The 25,246-nt window shown below is 40.9% G+C and overlaps 1 protein-coding gene across 1 annotated transcript in view; it reads left to right on the top strand.

Moving 5' to 3' along the window:
- The first annotated feature begins 3,531 nt into the window (after positions 1-3,531).
- erp44 (endoplasmic reticulum protein 44) overlaps positions 3,532-25,246 on the top strand; it is a 40,709-nt gene continuing 18,994 nt past the window's right edge. The window contains exons 1-5 of the mRNA XM_084336245.1: positions 3,532-3,682; positions 8,455-8,527; positions 16,369-16,408; positions 18,401-18,516; positions 22,797-22,981. Coding sequence (XP_084192371.1) covers positions 3,623-3,682; positions 8,455-8,527; positions 16,369-16,408; positions 18,401-18,516; positions 22,797-22,981 — 474 coding nt within the window. The 5' untranslated portion in view covers positions 3,532-3,622. The remainder of the gene's footprint in view (positions 3,683-8,454; positions 8,528-16,368; positions 16,409-18,400; positions 18,517-22,796; positions 22,982-25,246) is intronic.

The following is a 25,246-nucleotide window of genomic DNA, read 5'->3' as shown; positions in this document are numbered from 1 at the left end:
CATCACTGTCTTCTACCCAGAGCCTGAATGACGTGACTCAGGCCTTCAAATCAGGATGGACTAATTTACTGGAGCAGGAAATTATCTGAGCTGAATCAGAGCAATCCGCCAATATGGTATTTAGACACTAAAACACATTGATACTAACTCCTATTACTATAATACAATGCTAGAGACTGAAAAATTACATTTATAGTACATGTCCCCTTTAAAGAGCGAAGAGCGGATTTCTCGCCCGCGCCGATCCGCTCACGTGGCCTGGTAGGTGGCGGTAAATGCCCCAATTATGGTGGCCGTCCGCCGTAAAACTCCAAAAAGAAGAAGAAGCTTCTCTGCCTTTTTAGGTAGGTAGTTGTAGAATGTAATACATTTCACGCTAAACCCCTCCTTTATCCGGTCGTTGTTCTTCTTCTTCTTCGGGTCGGTGTCCCTGGGCAGGGCCGGGGCAAGTACAGACATGTCGTGTCGGTGACTTTGAACTTGGCTCCGGGGGCCGGTCCCTGGCGCCGGTGGACCGCTGTCCAATAGGAGAATGAACTATTATGGGCTGGACTAAAGGGATATTCCGTGTATATGTACAAGGAATATACAAGGGATATCAAACGATATACAAATACTATGCAACATATATCAATAAATAAATATATATATTCGGTTTAATCTGATCCTTTGTAACAATGCCACTTACCCTTATTCGTCAGAGGTGTAACCCTCCTGGTGACTTCTTGTACACAATTTGTAAGTCAGCTAAATGACTAAATGTAAATGTAAAAGTATCCTAAATGGTAAATCCTAAATGCATGTTAAATGTGTTTATAAAGGTATCGTAAATGCATGCGAATTGTGTTCATAAAAGCATCCTAAATGCTAAATCCTAAACGTATGCTAAATGTGTACCAAAAGTATGGTAGGGTGCAAGTGGTATTCATCTTGTCAACTAAAATGTTGTCAAGTGTCCATTGAGTTGACTACCCTTTTTTCACGAGGATAATGTAACCATGATGATAACAAGTAGCTCTGTGAAAATAAAAACTATTACAAAATACATCTTTATTTTCCCCTGACACGAACATTGTCTGCAATGGAGAGAGCAGAGATCAGTTCTGCTAAATCTGTGTCAATCAATGCATCTTTGTCACTGGATGAAAGCTCTCATGCATTTTTAAGTCGCTCCTGCTTCCTCACAACACAAGCTGCGAGTAGCCTATTAGCTGGCTTATATGAAGTTGAACGTTATATCTGTAAACTTTGAAAACCTTTGAAAATAACATTGCAATACAATAATGGACTCTGACTTGATTGGGAGATGCAGGTAGATTTAGGAGGGAAATGTATATAGTTAGCACTAACTTTAGTCCTGAACTAGTGTTATGGTCTTAGAGTCAGCAGATATTTATGTTGTTTATTTTATAGAATTGACACTGCCCTGGGAGGCTTATGAAAGGAAAAAGCTTAGATATGCAGATTTGGCAGCAGAAAATGAACAGTGATGGGAAAATTAACACTGACTGGGTGCAAGGAGTTCATTCATATTAGTTAGTTTGAACCTACATGAATCAGGGGGAACAAACTGCCTTGACTGGCACAGTCAACAAACTGATTATAAGCTACAAAAGAGAATAGGCTTACTTAGTCAGAATCCCTCAAATAACCTGATGTTACACCTATGCAATAATGCAATCAAACATCATAGCTCTTGAGTTCTGTCATTTCTGATTACATTAGGTCTTGCCACTGTGTTTAAACCGTTAGGCTTGCAATATCACTAGCCATATTATAACCACATTCTCAACATACAAGTACGCACACACACGTCTCACTCACACACACACACACACACACACACACACACACACACACACACACACACACACACACACACACACACACACACACACACACACACACACACACACACACACACACACACACACACACACACACACACACACACACACACACACACACATCTTCCTCCGATTCCATCTGTGGCTTGCTGGCACAATGGGAACCCCCTATGGACAGCTTTATCCTATCAAATATTTATGCTGGGATTCAATTCAACATTGAGTTTTGATCTCCATAACAATTATGCCTGTCTAGTGTCTACACAGACAAAGAAACACAACAAATAGGCTAGACTGAATATGACAAACACACACAAAATAAAACATCCCCAAACCCAATGGAATGGTGAATAGCTTATCTAGCATTGATAATAGGTAGAAATAGATAGCGAGATAGATAGCTAGATCGATAGAGAGAGAGAGAGAGAGAGAGAGAGAGAGAGAGAGAGAGAGAGATGGAGAGGGATAGAGAGGGATTACTAAATCATAACCAGTCTGATATAGTGTAGCTAATAGCAAATAAAACCAATTTCATGGCAAAGTTGCAAAACATTATTCATTTAATCTCTGTGTGTGTGTGTGTGTGTGTGTGTGTGTGTGTGTGTGTGTGTGTGTGTGTGTGCGTGTGTGTGCGTGTGCGTGTGTTTATTTGTTGGATCCTCACCATGGCTGTGTTGGGGGTGGCGTCAGCAGATGTTTCCCCCCAAGTTCAGTGCATCATTGGTGGGTCTGGGTGCTTCTCCAGGTTCCCTACCTGCTCTAATCCTGGCTCCTATCAGGCCAGAAAAAAGAGGATCACTCGCATACTGAGGCCAGCCCACCTGTTCACACACAGTAACTGCCAACAAACGCTGCTATACTCCACTGATTTTATGGCCTGGTGTGACAAAGAGATGGAGAGGGGGTGGATGGAAGAATGAGAGGCTTTTTTTTTATTAGGCTAACTTTAATCTCTTTACAGTCTGGTAGGAGACTATTCTTGGTTTGCGTTTAGGAGACAGCTTAAAAAAAATAGCTTCTTGCATTTTGTGCAAACAGTTTTGCTAGCAACAACTAACGTTAGCTAATGCTACCCAAATCTGCAGAGATTAGTTGTTATTTTGGGGCGCATACGCATACACACATGATACAGTAACTGACCTGAACGCCAGTTTGTTTTGGCTTTGGTTCACATATGAGATAGCATAACCCAATGTCGAGGCAATGGGGGTTTAATGTGGAGGAAGATATAATTAAAAAGCTAACCAAACATGATGCAATTTACCCCAGTCTGTCAGAAATCACTAACGTTAATTCATAAGCATACTATAATGCAGTACAAACCCGTTACACTCAACAATGAATAGCTATCAAGTTGATCTCATTGTGTTTCAAATAGTTCCGAAATGCTTTCTTTATATGTAATTGTTTTACCTTAGCTACTGTTTTACTTTCTTTCAGGAGAGAATCTTTATGAAGTTGTCGTCCAAGACGTCCCCCGTTGGACCGCAAACATCTGGGTCACAAAAGACTACAACTCCCACGATATGTTGTCCCGCACTCAACAGCCATATTGAAGTTTTTAAGTCAATACGGAGTATTGACTTACGGTCCATGTAAAACGACAATTCCCATCAAGCCGTGCGCCATACCAGGAAGTATCCCTCACGGTTCCGTGGTTACCGAGAGATCGGCTCGCCGTCCGTTTCCTGCTGCAGTGAGTGGGGAGAGATCGGCGTCGAGAGACTGGGAAGAAGACCGAGCAACATCACAACCTCCACTAACTCCGCTATACAATGAAACTGTCACTAATACTACCCTCTCTTGACGTCCGCTTCTTCACGGTTCTATTGCTGGTAATCACCTTGTTACTTCTTAAGACGTAGAAACTGCACTAGCCCCATTGCTTGTCGGTTAGCCATGGAGCTAACCTTAGCTGCAACCTAGCTAACTGGGTGCTTGTTAGCTAAACGCTAGCCGATGTAACGTTACCAATCTATGGGGACTGAATGTCTGGTTATTCCAGTGGCTAACATGACTAGCTAGGATGTTGCTAGTTCAGCCAGGTGGACTGTGCCTCCTCACCCAGCGAAGCCGGGTTCTGTCACATTAGCTAGCCACATAGCTGCAGTGTTTAGCCTCCTCCATGTGAAGTTAGCAGCATCCATTCGTAATCATCATCCACATTGGCCATGGTTATTTAGCTAGACGACTGGTGGTTTTGATTAGCTGTGCGAAGCATTTCGATTGTTAGTTTTCTGCAAAATATTGATAGATCTGCATGAAGTCCAGAAAGCTCGCTTGCTAACATGGTTATTAGGTATCTAGCGTTAGCTAACTAACCAACGTTAAATTGTTTTAAATAACGGGAGTCTGTTAATTATATTTGATTTGGGTTAACGTAAAATATGTGTGTCTACTTCGGGTGCACAAAGTTATTGTCGGATTGCATTAGTGCATCATCTGTAGCTATCTGTCCACCGGAATGATGCGAGCCGGTTGGTGAATTCCTCTGTTGTGGCTCATTCCTATTGGCTGACAACCCGGAACTAGATAAATAGCCACTGTTTTGAGAGTTTGGGCCTGAAGATGAAGAACTTTGTTCCCCCTCAGCCTGCAGTCTAGTGCTTTTAGAAAATACATTGGCTTGATGTTCATACAGTTTGGAGATTCCTCCACAAACGTGTTACTGTGTGTATATATTTTTTGTATATAAAGCCACTGTTCCAGCCCCTTGTTATCAATATTGACTTGGCCTTCCTCGAAGAGAAAGAAGCCTTCCATAAAATATTGTTTGGAGCCCCCACTTCTATGACAAAGACGGTCAAGAAAATGTCCCTATACTGTAAGGTCACCTTCCATTTCCACACTATGGTGTAGTAGTAGTGTCTCAAAATAGCCACGTGTGTCTGCTGTCTGGTCATCCGAACACTTTGCATCACATGCACTTCCCTGTTTATGCTAACTACACGATTCCCAGCAAGAATACATTTGTGGAGCAGGGCCAGCTCAACCTGTTTATCTGACTATTGGGCTTGCTTGCTTGGCCTGCTGTCTCGTATAGAACAAGTTAGCTTGTCATGACTCGGGTGGAAGGTAGACTGACACATATCCTGTTTGAGAAGGATGTTTGGTCAGATGGTGCTCTCACATACACTGGGATTTAATTTAAACTATTCAGTGGTGTGTGTGTGTGTGTGTATATATATATATATATATATATATATATATATATTATGTTGACTGGAATGGCAAAGGAGAGGATAGAGTGGGCCTCTCAGTCTCTGAACTTTTGATACCAGTCTTCTCTTCCACATTTATTTGATCCTTTGTTTATCCAGGGTAATCACACTGTGATGTCCATCTCTTTTTCAAGTGGGCCCTGGGGGCGTTTGAGCGACGCTCTGTTTCACATTCACACCCGGGAACTGCCCAGTACAACCAGTCTTGGCACCATTGGCCACTGAGCAACTCCACCGGGGCAGTTTGTGGTTAAGTGCCTTGCTCAAGTGCTTTTGATACCAGTCCTCTCTTTCAGCGGCTGATTTTCTCTGGTCCACCTTTTGCTCCGAGCACCGGCCTTTTGCTTAGCTGGGACTCGGAGCATGCCTCCCCCTCTCAGGCCCAGCCCAAACATTACCGCCCAGCCACAGCTCTCTCTACTGACCAGGCTACTGTTTAAGTTCTTTCCTGTACTGACCAGGCCACTAATTAGTCCCAGTAATTTCTACTGACCAGGCCAATACTAGTTAGTCTGTCATACTTACTGACCAGGCCACTAATTAGTCCCAGTCATTTCTACTGACCAGGCCAATAGTTAGTCTCTGTCACGTCTACTGACCAGGCCAATAGTTAGTCTCTGTCATGTCTACTGACCAGGCCAATAGTTAGTCTCATCATGTCTACTGACCAGGCCAATAGTTAGTCTCTGTCACGTCTACTGACCAGGCCAATAGTTAGTCTCTGTCATGTTTACTGACCAGGCCAATAGTTAGTCTCAGTCACGTCTACTGACCAGGCCAATAGGTAGTCTCAGTCACGTCTACTGACCAGGCCAATAGTTAGTCTCAGTCACGTCTACTGACCAGGCCAATAGTTAGTCCCAGTCACGTCTACTGACCAGGCCAATAGTTAGTCTCTGTCACGTCTACTGACCAGGCCAATAGTTAGTCTCAGTCACGTCTACTGACCAGGCCAATAGTTAGTCTGTCACATCTACTGACCAGGCCAATAGTTAGTCCCAGTCACGTCTACTGACCAGGCCAATAGTTAGTCTCTGTCACGTCTACTGACCAGGCCAATAGTTAGTCTCTGTCACGTCTACTGACCAGGCCAATAGTTAGTCTCAGTCACATCTACTGACCAGGCCAATAGTTAGTCTCAGTCACATCTACTGACCAGGCCAATAGTTAGTCCCAGTCACGTCTACTGACCAGGCCAATAGTTAGTCTCTGTCACGTCTACTGACCAGGCCAATAGTTAGTCTCTGTCACGTCTACTGACCAGGCCAATAGTTAGTCTCAGTCACATCTACTGACCAGGCCAATAGTTAGTCTCAGTCACATCTACTGACCAGGCCAATAGTTAGTCCCAGTCACGTCTACTGACCAGGCCAATAGTTAGTCTCTGTCACGTCTACTGACCAGGCCAATAGTTAGTCTCTGTCACGTCTACTGACCAGGCCAATAGTTAGTCTGTCATGTCTACTGACCAGGCCAATAGTTAGTCTCAGTCACGTCTACTGACCAGGCCAATAGTTAGTCTCTGTCATGTCTACTGACCAGGCCAAAAGTTAGTCTCATCATGTCTACTGACCAGGCCAATAGTTAGTCTCTGTCACGTCTACTGACCAGGCCAATAGTTAGTCTCAGTCATGTCTACTGACCAGGCCAATAGTTAGTCTCTGTCACGTCTACTGACCAGGCCAATAGTTAGTCTGTCACGTCTACTGACCAGGCCAATAGTTAGTCTCTGTCACGTCTACTGACCAGGCCAATAGTTAGTCTGTCACGTCTACTGACCAGGCCAATAGTTAGTCTCTGTCACGTCTACTGACCAGGCCAATAGTTAGTCTCTGTCACATCTACTGACCTCGCTCTTGTTTCTTTTCTTAGTTTAACTGGAGGTGTGGTATGTCTATTTCTATTAGCATATTGTGTAAGGCATTATTTATAACTGAAAAATAAAATCCTTATTTTTCTGAGTCGTTACACCCTTGAAATGACCTTTTCTTCATTTCAGTTGTAGTGACTGAAAAATGTATCGATAAATGTCTAAAAATGTAAGCAATGTCTGTTAAAGCATTGCCAATTTTGCCATAGTTAAAAATAGCAAAATCCCCATTCATTGTAGATGACCCCCCCAAGCCCCCCCCCCCTCCCTGAGACATTCTGTTTACATAGCCATGCCATAGCCACATAGGGAAATGGTGGTCTTTCACATGGATGCAATACAAGCTGCCGGCTTTGTATGGATGGAATGTCTTTAGTTTTTATTTAGGCATGGTAGCCTAGAATCTAATAGCCTATGTATCTCAGGTGATATTTGTTCCACTGTCGATGGTAGGGTTGTGTACGGATTATCGATTATTCTACCAAGAGCTTCATAATCAACTTTGAAATGCAACAGTCGATGTGTCTTTTTCAGACAGGGAAGGTTTAGCCGGACTATTCCCTTTGTTTCACAACAATTCCAAGAGTATTAGCTTACAAACCAAAACCACAGTCTACTGTTTTCAATTAGACAATGATATTTAACACTATGCTGATGTCTAATAAAAACCTACCGTACCCATATTAAATAGCAAACGTATAAAAGTAGACAGAAAACAGATTTGATTATTGGCCACAACTACAGAATAATCTATCGGAAGAATCTAAAGTTGTGCACATAATGGGTACCAAGGATTGACCTCATTCTGTGGGCTATAGCCTGTATCGGAGTAGGAAATCAACACCAGCCACACCTGCCCAATGTTGCTAAACCTCACCTCCCAGACTCCTTAGTTCATCTGTTCTACTTTGACAGATAAACAACCAGATGGAAATTGACAAGGTAGAATAACGAAAGTGTGAATCCATCGATCTACCAGCTACTGTGGCTGGCGGAGGCCCTGCTCTAGGAACACATTCATGGTGTGTAGTTCCTTGAGTATCTATAGCCATGTTGGACTTTCTTTTGGCAACAGGAGTGGGTTTCTTCATTGAGGGAAGCAACAGTTATGATTGGAGGATTGGGAGAAAAGAGGGCAGGGCTTGATGGCTTTATTTCTGATGTGTCTTCATCTGAACCGTGATCTCTTGAGAGCAAGGACATGGTTGATGCTAGTACTACACAATCTATGTTGACTGACTCACTGTTCAGATATGTTGAAAATAATGCCGGCTGCTGGCGCTCTCTATCTTTCTCTCTCTGTCTCTCTCTCTCTCTTTTATAGCTCTGCAGGGCGGATGCTCATGTGCTCACTCACTCTTTCAGATTAGCTAACATTCAACTGATTATCCCCATCCCCGTTTTCTGCATGGGGTTTTCATCAGTAGGGCTCAGTCAGTGTTGTATTTGCCTCATTCTAACCCCCCCCCCCAACCCTCTGTCTGTGTCTGTGTCTGTGTGCGTGCATGCATTATAGGTGATGGGCCTCTCTTCTCCTGGACAGGCAGAAATCACCTCTCTGGACACAGGAAATATAGACGACATCCTCAGTAAGTCAAGTAAAATTACTGTTTCATAGTGAGGGGGAAAATAAGAATATAAGAGAACAAGCACACAGTGTCATTGATGTGAAGCATTCTCGCATAGATTTTTTTTATTTTTAATTAAATAAAAAAAAAAATATAATGCACGACCTGTCGCAGAGGTCTTTATTCGGCATTCAACGACACTCAATGTTTTTTAGCGGCACACACAGTGGTTCGTTTTAACACACACACACCGGAACACACACGCATGCATTGTCTTTTAGGATTGCCGATGCGATACTCCTCTGCACTTAACCCATCCCGTCGTCCTTCCCCCCAAGGGCAGCCGGGAGTAGACGAGGGCTGTGGCGTGAGCCGCGCCCGGGGACCATCCAAGTGCTCCTGCCCGTCTTTGTCACGGACGCGACAGCGTTAGCGATCTGTTGTTGTGCATGTTTTTCCATTGGGTTTCTCTTATCGGGGGAGGGGAGGGGGGGGGGGGGGGGGCCTTGCGAGCACGGGGAGAACATGCAAACTCCACACAGACAGGCCTGGGAGATCACCCACCTGGGTACCTGGCATCGCGGAAACCTGGTCCCCAAGCGGGAATCGAAACCTGGATCTTCTTGCTGTGAGGCGACAGTGTTACCTTACCACTACGCCACTGTGCCGACCGGTCGTACACAAAGTGCCATGTCAGTGAGCTGCCACTAGGGGCAGATTGAGTAAACGTCAATGAGTGCATGTGTAAGTGACATCGCCTGTCAATAGACCCTTTTACTGTTTTGTAAACACTCTGAAACCAAACCGAGCGTGCATCTCTTGGAGAGTGTCTCCAGGGCAAGGCTCCAGGGACAGTCTGAATGAAATGTCCAGCAACCTGTCCGTCCAAGCTCTTTCATGTCCCTGGAGTCTTCACCCACAAGATGCACGTCAAACTCTAGTTCAGGAAGCAGGGTTTTGCCTACAAGGTGCCGTTGCTTTGCATCTAAAAATAATAAATATAAAAACGAAGACACATCATCATAGAAGCAAAGCTAAATGGTCTTATGTAAAACGCAACGCCTGTTGGACACCACTAGGGGCAGAGAGGCTAACTGTAAGCGGTGCTTCCCATCTGAAAAGTATGTATTAAGTATAGATAGGGTTGGGTACTGAACTCTGTACTTTTAAGGGTACTCGCCATTACATTACATTAGGGTAGTACATTACATTACACGGTATTACAGAGTACCGATTCACGCTAGATCAATCGTTACCAGTTTTCGGTACCTTGACATGTTTAGTATAAGAGTGTAATATTACTAGACTAGAGGGAGCCTTTTCCAAAAAAAAATATATATATATTACTGTCCCGTCTCTTGGGTCTTTGGAAAGACCAGACAAGGTCAGAGGAGTTTGATGATATTTACTGAAGATGGCCAGATAACTTTGATATTTAAACATTTAAAAACATAATACAAACATGATCATGCGGTTTATTTTGTGTGGTGTGTTCCAACAATAAATAACAATGTTGAAATTGAGAAGTTTGGACTTGTCTTTTACAACTGAATGTACCAAATTCCAGGAACTGGTACCGGTATCAGTTCAAATGTGAACAGTACCCAACCCTAAATATAGAGACGGAGTGCAATGAGTCATGCTCTGAAAACCACATCCCCCGGAGGGGAAACCGTCAGCAATATGCAACCAAGGGGAGAAACCTAACCAAATACCTGCAGCTAGTTAAAACAGATATATCAACATGTCAAAGGGTTATTTTTTAGCACCCTGTGTTTACCAGAGAGCAAGTTATATTGACAAACAATATACTGTCAATATCTCCAGGTTAAACACACCACAGGAGGGAGGAAAAGTAGCGTTTATGAAAAAAATAGTTAAATGACAATGGGAGAAAAGGTGCTGTTAGCAAGCTAGTTAACTAAGAAACCTGCAAACATAATACTGTAGGCCAGTGGTTCTCAACCTTTTTACACCAAGTACCACCTGAGAACGTAGCTGGCTCTCCAAGTACCACCATGCACAGTTCATGCAGGAGGCAAATGTATTCCTAATACCATTATTTATTGTTAACTTTTGTCAGACACAGCCACAATATACAAAGGGGTAGCACTAGAACTAGCAAACTCTTCCACACAACTCATACAATGCAAGGGGCATTGAGAACATAATAACTAACATTCTCTAACATGTGTGCCCTCTTAGTCCCGGAGTATTCGATTTATCATTAGAGCCTTTAGCACACTATATAAGACAATCCAAATCCATAGAACCAATCGCAATCAAGGGCACACAACATAAAATTAGTTTATATGCGGACAACGTAATACTGTTCATGCAAAACCCTAACACCGCAATGCCTCATCTTCTCAAGTTGATTGATGAATTTGGCAGTCTATCGGGATTTAGGATAAATTGGCCAAAGTCGGCTTTCCTTCCACTTAATGCCCCTGCAAAAAATATACTCCTTCCAGAAGAAATACCAATGGTTAAACACTTTAGATGTTTGGGAGTTGAAGTATTCCCTACTATAAGCCAAACGGTGAGGTACAATTACATAAAAATCCAAAATAAGATCAAATACGACTTTGACAGGTGGTCAAAACTTAAAAACTCAGTTCAGGCACGGGTATCAATAGTTAAGATGGATGTCCTACCTAGAATCAACTTCATTAGCTCAATGCTACCGTTACCCCCTCCAGATGGGTACTGGAAAAAATTACACTCTACCGCATACACATTTATTTGGAACAACAAACCACCACGTATAAAAAGATCCACCGCACAGAGAAACAAAGCCGATGGAGGTATGGCATTTCCAGATTTTTACCACTATTTTAAGGCGTACACTTTAAGACCACTGACAACCTGGTTTGATTCCCAAGCATCAGTATCCTGGAGAAATTTAGAAGTAAATATAGTAGCACCACATAGACTGCAGGACATAGTATACACCATATTATCAATTAAGCAATGTGAATAGAAATTTGGCCCCATTATTACTCATGCGATCCGGATATGGCGTGAAACACAAAAAAAATATTCTAACCCACATAAATGGCATAGTCATACTCCCCTATTCAATAACAATGCACTCCTGATTGGAAAACGACCTATAAGATACCCTGGGAAAAGCAGGGCATACACACATTAGGAGATGTTTTCAACAAACAGGGTTTTTGTAGATATGAAGAAATACATAAAAAAATAATTCTCACCAGATCCACATATTATTTTTACGCACAGTTATTGGTATGTTTGAAGGCTCATGGAGTCCCATTAAGGATACCAATTGAACACCCCAGATGCCACAAATTCTTCTATGAAAGAGAGACATCGAGAGGTTTTGTATCAGATTTTTATCATCAATTACTAACGTCCTCGTATGGAATCCTCCCCCTAGACTCAGTCTGGAGGAGGGATATACCAGACCTGGAAATACATTTTGATTGGCAAGAAGCCTGGGCAAACGTTCGACTTGCGTCACGTAACCCGGACCATCAACAAATCAATCTTAACTATATTCATAGGACATACCTGACTCCTATAAGATTGAACAGAATGGGACTTAAACAAGACTCCAAATGCTCCTTATGTACAAAAGGGGAGGAGGGTACATTTATGCACATGTACTGGGATTGCCCACCAGTTAAGATATTCTGGAAAGAAGTGTCCCAGCAATTATCAAATTTCTTAATTCTGAATATACCTGTACACCCCTCTGTATTGCTGTTGAATGATGTTTTTGAGTTTGCAGTCCCTATACAGCTAAAGAGATTAGTTTTATCTGGTATCACAGCGGCTAAAAAGCTGATAGCATCACGATGGTTTCAACCGGAAAAAATGTGTAGGAAGGTTTGGATTCTTACATATCTCGATGTGATTTATCTAGAAATATATACAGCAAGGATTTTAGGTGTCAGTGAATCCAAAATTGCAATGTGGTTAGAAGTGGTGGAGAGAATAAAAGCTAGCATATGAATTGTGCCTGCCTGGTAAGGAGCGAATGATAATGGATGGATTATCCAAGTGGGGGTCCGGCCGGGGGAGCGAGCGAGAGCATATGTGTGTAGGGTATTAGATAGCAAGTATTAGGTATATATCTCGTATAATACATTTATTTAAATGGTGATTTAATTGGATGTGTACTGTTAATTAATGCTTGTATATCTAATTATATGTTGTTTATGTTTATGTGTATGTTTAAAAAAAATAATAAAATATATATATATATATATATATATAAAAAAAAATAACTAACATTCTCACATAGCAAGTGAGAAAATTAAGAACTGTATTTCAGCAAATGTACTTAAGTCTCTCTCTCTCTCACACACACACAGACACACACACACTCACAGCATGTTGTTGTCCATTGACAACTCGCATAAGCAGGGCCGGACTGGGGAAATAATTCAGGCTGGGAAATATAGTGTTAAATATAGCCCCAGTCAGGCCACTTTCTAAGTGGGGGTCCCCCACCAGGAATTATTTTGTTACAAAGACTTAATTTCCTGCATTCTGGTGCAGGAATCTTTGAAATTTTACCCTTTAAATGCCAGTTTGTGTGATGGCATCACAAATTATAGTTAAAAAAACACAAAAAGTAAAATATTTTCAATATATCAAATGCAAAGTACCGTACTTTTCGCACTATAAGCCGCACCTGAATATAAGCCGCAGCAGCTCAATTGAATGATGTGTACATATATAAGCCGCACTGGACTATAAGCCGCAGGTGTTTTAATGTTTAATTACCATATGTAATTAGCATTGGGACACAATACTGTCGGACAAATAACAAGAATTAACTCATTTACAAGTTGTATTAAGTTTAGCAAATAAGGGAACAGATAAATAACATTTCAATGCAGTCAAAAAAGCAATATTTAGATTTTTACATTTTCGGGTTTGGTCATGTCGAGTCACATATAAACCGCACCGTTATATAAGCCGCAGGGTCGAAAAATGGGGGGAAAAGCCGCGGCTTATAGTCCGAAAAGAATTTTTCTGGGGGGATTATTACAGGCTAGGCATGTGTCAATGATTAGCAACAACACAGATTTTGATGGATTTTTTGTTTTTTGTAATGTCAGATTTAACAACAACTCTTTTCAGAAAAGTGGGAGTATTTCATTTTTTATCTGACATTACAAAAAAATCTAAAAATAAAAATGGTTATGATCAGGGCTGAAGTTGAATAAAAGATTTATGACTATGTTTAGACTGCATTAATCTCTTGTCACAGTGATCTCCTGGTTGTTCCCCACTTAGGTTATCTAACTATCGCGCCGCCACAACTAGAAACACTGGCCTGCTTCTAAATTCAGTGGCCTGACTGCAAAAAAATAAAAAAATAATTATAATATATATTTTTTAAAGATAAAAATAAAATAAAAATCAAGTACCACCAGCAGTACCACCAAGTACCACTAGTGGTACGCGTACCATAGGTTGAGAACCACTGCTGTAGGCTATAGCATTATGATGTATCTTGTAATGCTTACCATGACTTACTGAACACGTTGACATAGATCGAGGCTATTGAGTGTCAGGGTCCTACAGTTTTCCCATGACGCCTCACATCTTATTGCCTAGATCCACTTTTCTCTTCTTAAAGGTTAAGTTTTTCGGTTCGGAAGCTTCGTAAGTCATCACTAGCTTTTTAGATGCAAAGCACCTCATACATCATTCTAGAATATCACTCACTCATAGATAACCAATCCACCCCTAGTGGCAGTTCACTGGTACTGCTCTGTGTTCACCTCGATTACATTTAGTTGGACATGTTATAACGTATAACCAGGAAATTATCAAGTGAAGTCATTCAACTGTAGTTGAAAATGTAACATGTGTACGTATTACAAATAAGTATATTACATATATTTTTTTTTAAGGAAACTACGTTTTCAGAAAACCTTTTAAGTTCCCCTGCTTGGGATCGAACCCTAACCGTAACTTCACGTCTTAACCATAACCGTTAAGCAAATGTTAAAACAGAAATGTTATCTTTTATTTTCAATCTATTATTTTAGATATTTTTTTATTATCTGTTCATTTAAAATAATAAGTAGAGTGCAGATGCGTTTTTTGTATCATTAGTTATCAGGAAATTGTTGTATTTTTACCAAAAATCATATCTGCATTATATTGGCCGCCCATCTCTCTAAATATTGGTATCAGCAATTGCAGGCCATTGGAAAAACTCATATTGGTCTACCACTACATCTGACAGGGTATTAAAAGGTATTCAAAATTGTTACATCACATATGCACTGCACAGGTATAAAAGGTTTTGGGGGGGCAGCCCGGCTGTCGGGAGATGAAATAATATTAAATGTATGAAATGTTTTTGTATTCAAGTCATTGTTTTTTTGCGGGACTACTGGGAGCTTGGAGCATAATGGTGAGAGCTTGTATGGAATGTGCGAGAATTTAAATTGGCGCACAAGTGCAGCCGCCAGTTCAGTTTAGCTTTTTTTGCTAGTATGGTTGTGAAATTGGTATTAAATCTTGCTCTAAGTGGTATTAAAAACATCTTAAAGTCTTGTTGAAACCCGCAGATACCCTATAATATGATTACCAATTACATTACAAAAAAAACAATAATGGTGCAACCAAACCATGTGCTGTTGCCATCGCCATCATCTGAACAACGTAGCGGCAGACAGTGTCTCAGTGAGAAGCATCAGTCTGTATCAGTCTGCATCAGCCTGTATCAGTCTGCATCAGCCTGTATCAGTCTGCATCAGCCTGTATCAGTCTGTATCAGTCTGCATCAGCCTGCATCAGTCTGTATCAGCCTGCATTCTGTGTCTGTCCTTTGATCTTCTTTTCCCCCCTGAATTTCCCCCAAAGGGATCAATAAAGGAATATCTTATCTTATCATTTAGCCATTTTACTCTCTCATATTCTACTTACTCTGTTTTGTTGTTTTGGCAACATGGAATTTATTGTCTCAGTTATCCTAGCTGAGTACTAATTGTTCTTAGTTGTAGAATTCTCCATTGATTTCTGTATGTAGTAAACTGTATAGGTTTGATTTGATTTGATGTTTTTAATTTTTGTGTCTTACATACAGGTGTATGCCCAGCCCACAACAATAAGTACCGTAATTTTCGGACTATAAGGCGCGCCTCAATATAAGCCGCAGCAGCTAAATTGAATGATATGTACATATATAAGCCGCACTGGACTATAAGCCGCAGGTGTATTAATGTTTAATTACCATATGTAAGGGTTTGTGCACAGAGGGGATTGTCCGGAAAGAGATGGCTGTTTGAGGAAGCTCCCATTTATTAACATTTCAACAAACAAGTTGCATATTTGCATAACGTATTCAAGTGTTACCATTTAGTGCAATAGTAGCTACAGAACATGTACTGTGCTGTGTAGCTGTAAAAATCCATAGATTAGCCGCACTGTTATATAAGCCGCAGGGTCGAAAAATGGGAAAAAAGTCAGAAAATTAGGGTATATAATAATATACTTGACCAATTACTTGACAAATGACATATAGACCAAGATGGCCACAAGAAAAAGAAAATACAATAAAACGTAATATAACAAGCTGTACGCAATGTATGTAAACAAAGAAACAAGAGGAATTCAAATACAATTATATAGGATATAGTGTGTTTTGTCTCAAGTGCCATGCTTTCTCCAAAAATCCTACAAAACTGAAGATGTCCTCCAGAAAAAAACAACTCAACATACAATTAACTCTCAGACTGCCAAAACAAATCCGGATTTACAATTTGAATTTTCTCAAATAAAGCCCTCCTCAAAGCGGTGTACAAAGGGCAATAAAATACTAAATGATATATATAGGAGTTCTTATATATGTGCTTGTTTTCTTGCAGATAATGCAGGGGTGGCGTTAGTGAACTTTTATGCAGACTGGTAAGTGTGTCGGCGATCTCACTCTCATCACCATCCATCATCTTACCTAGTCATCGGTACTCAAATTACCACGTTAAGGGTTTTATTCAATGTATTCACTTGACATTGAACACATGTCCCACAAACATGGAATCTTGCGGTGAACACAACTTATCTGTTACAATCAACCGCCTACCACCTGCCACGTTGTGATGCAATGGAATACGACAAATATGAAGGCTGTGTGCCAGCTGAAATCAGCCGTGTTACACTGGCAGTGTATTTATAGCCTTAGGCCTGCATGATTTCTTTTTTCATTCATCATTTCACCAGATATATGCAGCTTTCTACTTCAGTAGCTCCATTCGGGGAGAATGAATCGCTCCGGCGATGATTAGGGTGATCCTGGTGGGAAATTAGGCCATTGTTTAATACTCCGGTTGACTCACCGTGACACCATTGTATTCAGATAATACTCATCAATCAAAGTCCATGTTCCAACATGATATTAATAATGCATGTTGCTTAACCCTAATGAGCTCATGTATGAATATGTGGAGGAAGCGTGACGTCTAGAAGAGATCCCGGAGATCACAGGCTGTTTATCGCTGATCTCCAGGTTAAAGCATAACAGAATTAGTTAGAATTAACGTCCTTCAAATAATTTTTTTTAAAACAGCATTGAGTCCGTCACAATATATATACTATCGTGTGTGTGTTAGGGTTAGGTACCGAACTCTGTACTTCTTTTTTATTTTTTTTATTATTATCTTTTTCCTCCTTTTTCTGTTTTTCTCCCATCCCAATGTTAGTTAATAATAATAATAATAATAATAGATTGAATTTTAAGAGAGAAGCGCCTTTCTCAGACTCAAGGACACTGTACAAGGAAAGGATGGAAAAAAATAAAAGTAAGTAATAAAATTGAAAAAATATATATAATAAAATACATAAAATATCTGTGTATAGTAACAACAAGAAAAAACAAATAAGATAAGAGATAAAAATAAATAAAAAAAAGGAGGCAAGTTCTGTCCAATTGGATGAAGTGGTTAAAATTAACAAACAAACAAACAACAAAACAAAAAAAACAACGGAATCTGTGGCTTGTTATGCCAATCCCCTTCCTGGTCGTTGCGCACTCTACCCCCTACCATCGGTCCGGGAGGGCGGAGACTATCGCATGCTTCCTCCGACACATGTGTACCCAGCCCACCGCTTCTTTTTACCTGGCAGCGTGGACTCTCACTGGGAGAGTGTAACATGTGGAAGGTCACACTACCTCTCCTAGATCCTTCCCTTGCTGTGCAGGCGCCCCGACCGAACTGTAGGAGTCACTGTTTTCAACGACCAGGGCCCTCCCTCGCCGGGTTTCCCACCCGCTAACACTGCCAATTGTGTTAGTATGGACGGTCGGCCAACCGGAAGCACCACAGCTGGATTCGATCCCACTGTCTCTGTGGTGGTAGACAGACGCTTAGTCCGCTGCGCTACCCGGCTGCCCCGAACTCTGTACTGAGGGTACTACCGAGTACCAATTTCACGCTAGATCAATCGGTACCAAATTTCGGTACCTTTACATGTTTAGTATAAGAGTGTAATATACTAGACAAGAGGAAGCCTTTTCCACAAATATATATATTACTGTCCCGTCTCTTGGGTCTTTGGAAAGACCAGACGAGGTCAGAGGAGTTTGATAGAATTTACTGAGGTTGGCCAGATAATGTTGATATTTATTTTGAACATTTAAAAACAATAATAACAATGTTCTAAATAAATACCGTAACAATGTTGAAATTGAGAAGTTTCGACTTGTGTTATTACAGAGAGAGTTAAGTACCGAAAAAAGGTACCATTGGGTACCAATACTGAATTCCAGGAACTGGTACTGATGCCAGTATCGGTTCAAAGGTGAACAGTACCCAACGATACAGTGTCATAACTGCCGTAACCTCCGATTCCATGGATCTTTAAGCAAACCTCTCTTTCTTCCCTCTCCTCTCCTCTCCCCAGGTGTCGGTTCAGTCAGATGCTCCATCCCATCTTCGAGGAGTCCTCTAACGTGGCGAGGGAGGAGTATCCTGACATCACTCAGGTGGTGTTCGCACGCGTCGACTGCGACCAGCATGGTGAGCTTCGCCTAGATTTGATCCTCATTACACTTTGTTTTAAAGGCCCGATCCGTGATCCTCTGACCATACAAACGGGTAGTATATTCCCAAACATTATTGAAGAGTAAAAAAAATTCACTCCACTGTTTACAGAAACATTTTACAGCCATAAAATAAAGAAATGTGATTGGTGGTTGTGGTATCAAGAGTACTTGTCAATCAAGTAGAGGATAAAAACACGCCATCGCTCCTGTTTAAAGTTTTTGTTGCCGGGCCTACCCATTTGGATCACAGACACACACCAGGGGTTTCTGTTGACTTCAGACTACAGTCTGACATACTGTATTTAAGTCTCTCCGGTCACAATGTCCGGTGAAAGTAATCCCAGAGTGGGCCAAACTGGCCACGGTAGCCTGCTTGATCCCCCTCTCGAGTGTGCCAGCAGAGAGAGAGAGAGAGAGAGGGGATGCAAACGATGAAAGAAAAAGCAAACGCCACGCTTTGCAATATTGGATCCACACACGCCACACCAAACGGCACACACACACAGAAAGCAGCCCGTCTCAGCCTTTTGAGATAAAGCAAATTAAAGGGAATTATTGATGACCTGCAAACTGTTTGAAGACTAATGACAAAACTGCTGCTGCCTGTGAAGACTGGAGGTTTAGAGGCACCCTGCAGGGAGACTGACACCTGCCACACACACACACACACACGCATGCACACACCACACACACACTCACTCTGAGAATATTTACTCTCTGTGGGGGAGCAGCTTTCATGTTGGAGATCAGAGCTCAGGGCTGACTGACGGCAGTGTTTTCAGACTGGGGTTTAGCCACTGCGTTCCTGTTACGTTCTCTCTCTCTCTCTCTCTCTCTCTCTCTCTCTCTCTCTCTCTCTCTCTGTCTCTGTCTCTGTCTCTGTCTCTGTCTCTGTCTCTGTCTCTGTCTCTGTCTCTGTCTCTGTCTTTTACTCTTGCTTGTTCTCTAGTTCAGTAGAAAGTTATCTGGTTGCATGTTAGCCTAGCTTAGCACAATGAATGGAAGCGGCCATGACCGGTTAGCCTAGGCCAGGGGTCGGCAACCTGCGGCTCTTTAGCGACTCTGACGTGGCTCCCTGTTAATTATTATTATTATTATTATTTTTTTTTACATCTCTTATTTTGGAGATCGAGGTCATACTGTGACACTGAAATCAAAAAATATTTCATCAACTAAAATATTTCATCAACTAAAATATATGTCACTCGGCACCTCTCCCTGCCGTCTGCAAGTGGCTAATCTTGAGTTTCAGACCCCCCAGTAAGCTAACCATGGATAAATCCAAAAAATGAAAGTCAGAGGAAAATAAAATTTGTAATAAATAAATAATAAATAAATAAATAAAATTTGTGAACAACAAAAAATGTACTTTTTATTTGATACATTTTCCACAAATAAGGGAAGAACTCAAATAGAGCTGCATAGTTCTGTGTTTTATTTCAAAGTAGGTCTACAGATACCAGTGTTAATAATAATAACTTTATTTGTATAGCACTTTTCATACAGAGGTTGCAGTTCAAAGTGCTTCACAACAGTAAAAAATACAGGCATAAGCGAGCAAGGTAAGGCAAATCACAGTTCTTCAGTAATACAAATAATAAAATAGATTAGATTAAAAAGTGCAGTTTAAAATAGGCTAAAATAATCAAATAGAATGGACAGTAGAAAAGTGTGATAAGATTGTTCAATCAAAATATATAACAACAGAGCAGTGTATCGCTCTTAGTACTTTGAGTTTCTTTACAAAGTTCTAACATACAACAGAGCATCGCTCTAACATACAACAGAGCAGTGTTGTTTCTCCTCTTCTGTGTTTTATTTCAAAGTAGGTCTACACATGGTAGTCTTTTTTCAAAGTGGACTACTTTTTATTTTATAAATGTTCCACAAATAAGGGAAGGACTCAAATATACCTGCATAGTTCAGGGTTTTATTTCAAAGTAGGTCTACAGATGCCAGTGTTGTTTCTCCTCTTCTGTGTTTTATTTCAAAGTAGGTCTACACATGGTAGTCTTTTTTTCAAAGTGGACTACTTTTTATTTGATACATTTTCCACAAATAAGGGAAGGACTCAAATACCTGCATAGTTCAGGCCGGTTTTATTTTAAAGTCGGTCTACAGACGCCAGTGTTTTGTCTCCTCTTCTGTGTTTTATTTGAAAGTAGGTCTACACATGCCAGTCTTTTTTCTCCTCTTCATAAGAGTTTGAGGTTTTCCTTTGTAACAGGTAAAAAAAAACGGCAATAAAAAGTGTTATTGTTTTATAATTCCGTTAATGCAACAAACTAAGTATAATAAATCGCAAATTACTTTGGGTATGCAATCGTTAGGTGTTTTATGCTAAATGTGGGTTATGCTTGGGATAACTATATATAAAACGTTATACACTGTAGTGTTGTCACGATACTGGAATTTCTAACTTCGATACGATACCTTGAAAAGTATCGATATTCGATACCATTTTCGATACCACAGGGGAAAAGATTTTAATCTTAAAATGTAAATCTCTTTATACATTTTTTTTTTTTTTTTTTTTATTTTTTTGCTGGTCGATTCTCCTCACCTTCTCTCTGGTATTATAAGAGAAGAGAAATATAACACTTTTAAAACCCTTTGTTTTAGGGCTGGGCGATATGGCCTAAAAATAAAATCTCAGATAATTTTTTTTTTTAAATCCGATTTACGATTTTAATCGATTTTTTTCTCTCTTGAAAACTAGAAATCATTCAAATAACCTTTGTTTTTATTTGACACAAAAAAATCAAACCAAGATGAATTTCCCTATTGGGATTGAAGTGCAAACCTAACTCACCAATCTTCATTTAAAAAAAAAAAATAATAATATAGGTTACTCTTGATCAAACAAAGATGAATGTCCCTATTGGGATTAATAGTGCAATAACTTGCTTTTTTTCACCAAACTTCACTTAAAACAAATAAAAGGTGCCTCTTGATCATCAAACAAGAATGAATTTCCCTATTGGGATTAATAAAGTGCAAATCTAACTTTCACCAAACATCACTTTTTGTAAGTTACCGTAATTCCTCTAATAGTAACCCCGGCTTGTATTTGTTTCAACTGTAGCGGGTACCAGGCTTGTATTAGGAGGAGGCCTGTATAAGAGGGAGGCCTATATTTCAAATGGATCATAATGAATAAATACAAATTTTGTGTCAGTTTGAACCCAGTAAAATGTACTGGGTTCATTTATTGAAACCAAATACTGTATGAAATAGTAAACAGTGCAATTACAGGTGGTCACTGGTCATTTCAACGTTTTCAAAGTGAAATCAAGTAACTAGCTCAGTATGCAGCTCAGTATATTAGTAACCCGGCTTGTATTAGGAGGTCGGCTTATAATTGCTTAGCTCAAGAGCGCACCCGGCCATTAATAGAGACCCGGCTTGTATTTGAGACCCGGTTACTATTAGAGGAATTACGGTAGTTTAGGTTCGTGTTAACGTTAGATAATGTACAAAATAAACGTATTTCCGCTGCTATAGACGTCGCTCTTTTATTTTGGAACTCCCCGACCGGAAGTTACTACCCTCGTTATCTGCTTGAGTGTCCAGTTGTTGGTTAGCTCCGTTAGCGTGCAGCATATCAAGACCAGCCATGGGAATACTGTTTTCTAAATTGGGGAGGCTTTTAATCGTCAAGGTAAGAGGATTTTAAGTCATGATATCCATAAACTTCAATCGGTTCGGATCATTTGAATGAAATGAGAATGTAAACAAACACGGCGTCACGTCAGAAAGTAGCACTGAAATCACTGCGCCCAGAGAGGAGTGGTTAGGCAAAAAATTGTTCCGAGTATATTTGCTTAGAAAAAGTAAGATGTTAAATAAGCTAATTTCCCAAAATGTTGGGAGTTTTCCTTTAAGGGTAAATTCTAAATTGGTTTTGCGGCTCCAGATGAATTTTATTTTGTGGGAGGCGGAGAAAATGGCTCTTTTGATAGTAAAGGTTGCTGACCCCTGGCCTAGGCATTGTCCAACTAACACCTCACCCGAAGGCTACCCGTACATGTCCGCTCTCATTAATTGTGCTAAGCTAGGCTAACATGCAGCCAGATAGCTTTCTACTGAACGCACAGAGAGGAAACTGGTATCTATCTTCTTGTCTCTCTCTGGAGAAGACAGTAAGCTAATTTCCCAAAATGTTGGCGTGTTCCTTTAAGACTCACATGGTTTATCGTCTCGACAGATTCAGATCCTGTGGGTCGTCTCTCACCTCTTTGTCTCTCTGTTCAGCGGAAATCGCCCAGCGGTATCGGATCACCAAGTACCCGACGCTGAAGCTGTTCCGCAACGGGATGATGATGAAGAGGGAGTACAGGGGTCAGAGGTCGGTGACGGCCATCGCAGACTACATCCGGTCACTGAAGGTGGACCCCATCAAAGAGATAAACACCCTGGAAGAGGTCAATACTGTGGATGTGAGTGGCAACTACACACACACACATACATACATACATACATACATACATACATACATACATACATACATACATACATACATACATACATACATACAGGTGCGGTACGCGCACCCATGCGACGAATACGGCCCACAGCGCAAACACACGCGTCCCACATGCAGGCACTCGTGAGGTCCGTGCGAGAACAGCACGCGTGGCCGGGCACACCGAGTCAGACTTCAGAGCGGGCGAAAGTGCACGGAGAAAGGCACATTTACATTGGAACAGCTGCAGGGTCATTACATTAGTTTTCTTTCGTTTTCTTGTTCGCCCAATAACGTTAACCAAATGAAACCAATGGAAAGAAACACACGCGTCACCGACACACACACGCGCCAACAAACACATCAACATTCTCCCCCGCCGGACTCACAGGCACAATCAAATAGAAAGAAGAAACATACTTTTCCGGACAGATCATCTGAGCTCCACTGTTTAAATCCAATTATTACATGGCGTTTTCACATTCGCCGAAATGCTTGCTTGTGATTGGTCAACAGCCCCCCGACTGCGGTCATTATTTTTCAATAATGACCGCAGATTTTTCAATAATGACCGCAGAGCGCAGCTGTTCGCAATCAAGCCAACTGACACACACTGTTTCAGTGCAATTAGACACTGCCGGTGTTCTGCCGGCGATGACAGGGGGCGGAGCGACGAGCGGAGCCAGAACGCAGCCAGATTGAACCAGTGTTGCGAGTCGATGTAAAATGAATTAGGTATATTGTTAGTAAGTTAGCCATGTAATAAGCGGGATAATGTCCCACATCAGTGCAGCAAATCAGAGAACACCTGCCGCGGCTGCACTGACAGCGGAGCCAGCCCAGAACAGAGGCTGCCCGCGATAATAATAATCACTTTATTTGGGCTGACAGAGCCACAGAACAACTGCGATTTGTCAAATGAATTAGGTATATTAGTAAGTTAGCCATGTAATAAGCGGGATAATGTATAGCCTACTCTGTCATTGTCGCAAAATAATTGACCTTCACTACGTTTAAAACACCTCGGCGCGGCGCCTCGGTATTTTAAACTCCGTGTCGGTCAATTATTTTGCGACAATGACCTCGTAGCCATACATTATCCCTTACATAATCCTCTGCCATTGTTGTAATATGTCATCTGTTCTCTATTATTCAGTCTCGTCGTGAAGTTAAATTCTCTCTGGAAGTGAAACTGAAACTTAGCAAGGATAAGTTGTTTAAAGGGGCAGTAGGCAAGTGGATGCCTGAACACAGAATGACACCAGTATCACTGACTACCACGGCAAGCCTATAGAAAATTATTCTATTTAATTATAATAATTATCATAAATATAATATATATAAAAAATAAAAAATAAAAAAGAATTATATTAATAATTATTATAAATACATTTTTTCTGTTGTACCGAACTCGTACCGAACCGTGACCCCAATACCGAGGTACGTACCGAACCGTGGCTTCTGTGTACCGTTACACCCCTAATACACATACATACACACATACATAACCACGTCCAAAATCAAATGCTTTAAAGAGGACCGTTGTTTATCGTGCCATCAATCATTGGAATAACTGCCCACTGAACATAAGTAAATTGAATAGCAAAGTGTCTTTCAAATACCACCTGAGAATGCACTACTTAAATATGTGAGCAAAATATTCTGATGTTTATAATGATTGTTACATTGTTAATTAAGTGAATTGTGATTGTCATATGTATCTCATGTATTGTTATGTTTTGTGTTGTCTTTCTGTGTGGACCCCAGGAAGACTAGCTCGCCACTCTGGCTACTGCTACAGTTCCATCCACCTTTAACCCATTCAGTGCCAACCACGAGTATAGTCGGGTTAACTCGCCATGCGTTGAGTGCCAATCATGAGTATAGTCAGGTTTTAATCGTTATTTCTTTTATTAGCGATATCCATTCATTTTTCATCCATCCAGCCTGATGTTATCATTGGGTCTGAGCTCACAAAGGGCAAATACCGCCACCTATCGTCTCCCGGATGGTATTGCACATCATTGGATTGGATTGGCTGGGACTGTGCATCAAAAAAATAAGTCCGGTCCAGGTTTTACTTCTCGGGCATGCAGCTGGATACTATTGCATTGAGTCCCCCCACTGGGAGCATCGTGGATCATTGTGTTTTGGACTATAACATTGGATCAATGGACACAATCGATATTTGGAATGGCGATTAGGAATTGGATTCATCTTTTTGCATGACATCAGATGT

The sequence above is a fragment of the Notolepis coatsorum genome (assembly GCF_963971535.1).
Source record: "Notolepis coatsorum genome assembly, chromosome: 19".
NCBI lineage: Eukaryota > Metazoa > Chordata > Actinopteri > Aulopiformes > Paralepididae > Notolepis > Notolepis coatsorum.
This window is presented reverse-complemented; position numbering and strand designations above follow the sequence as displayed.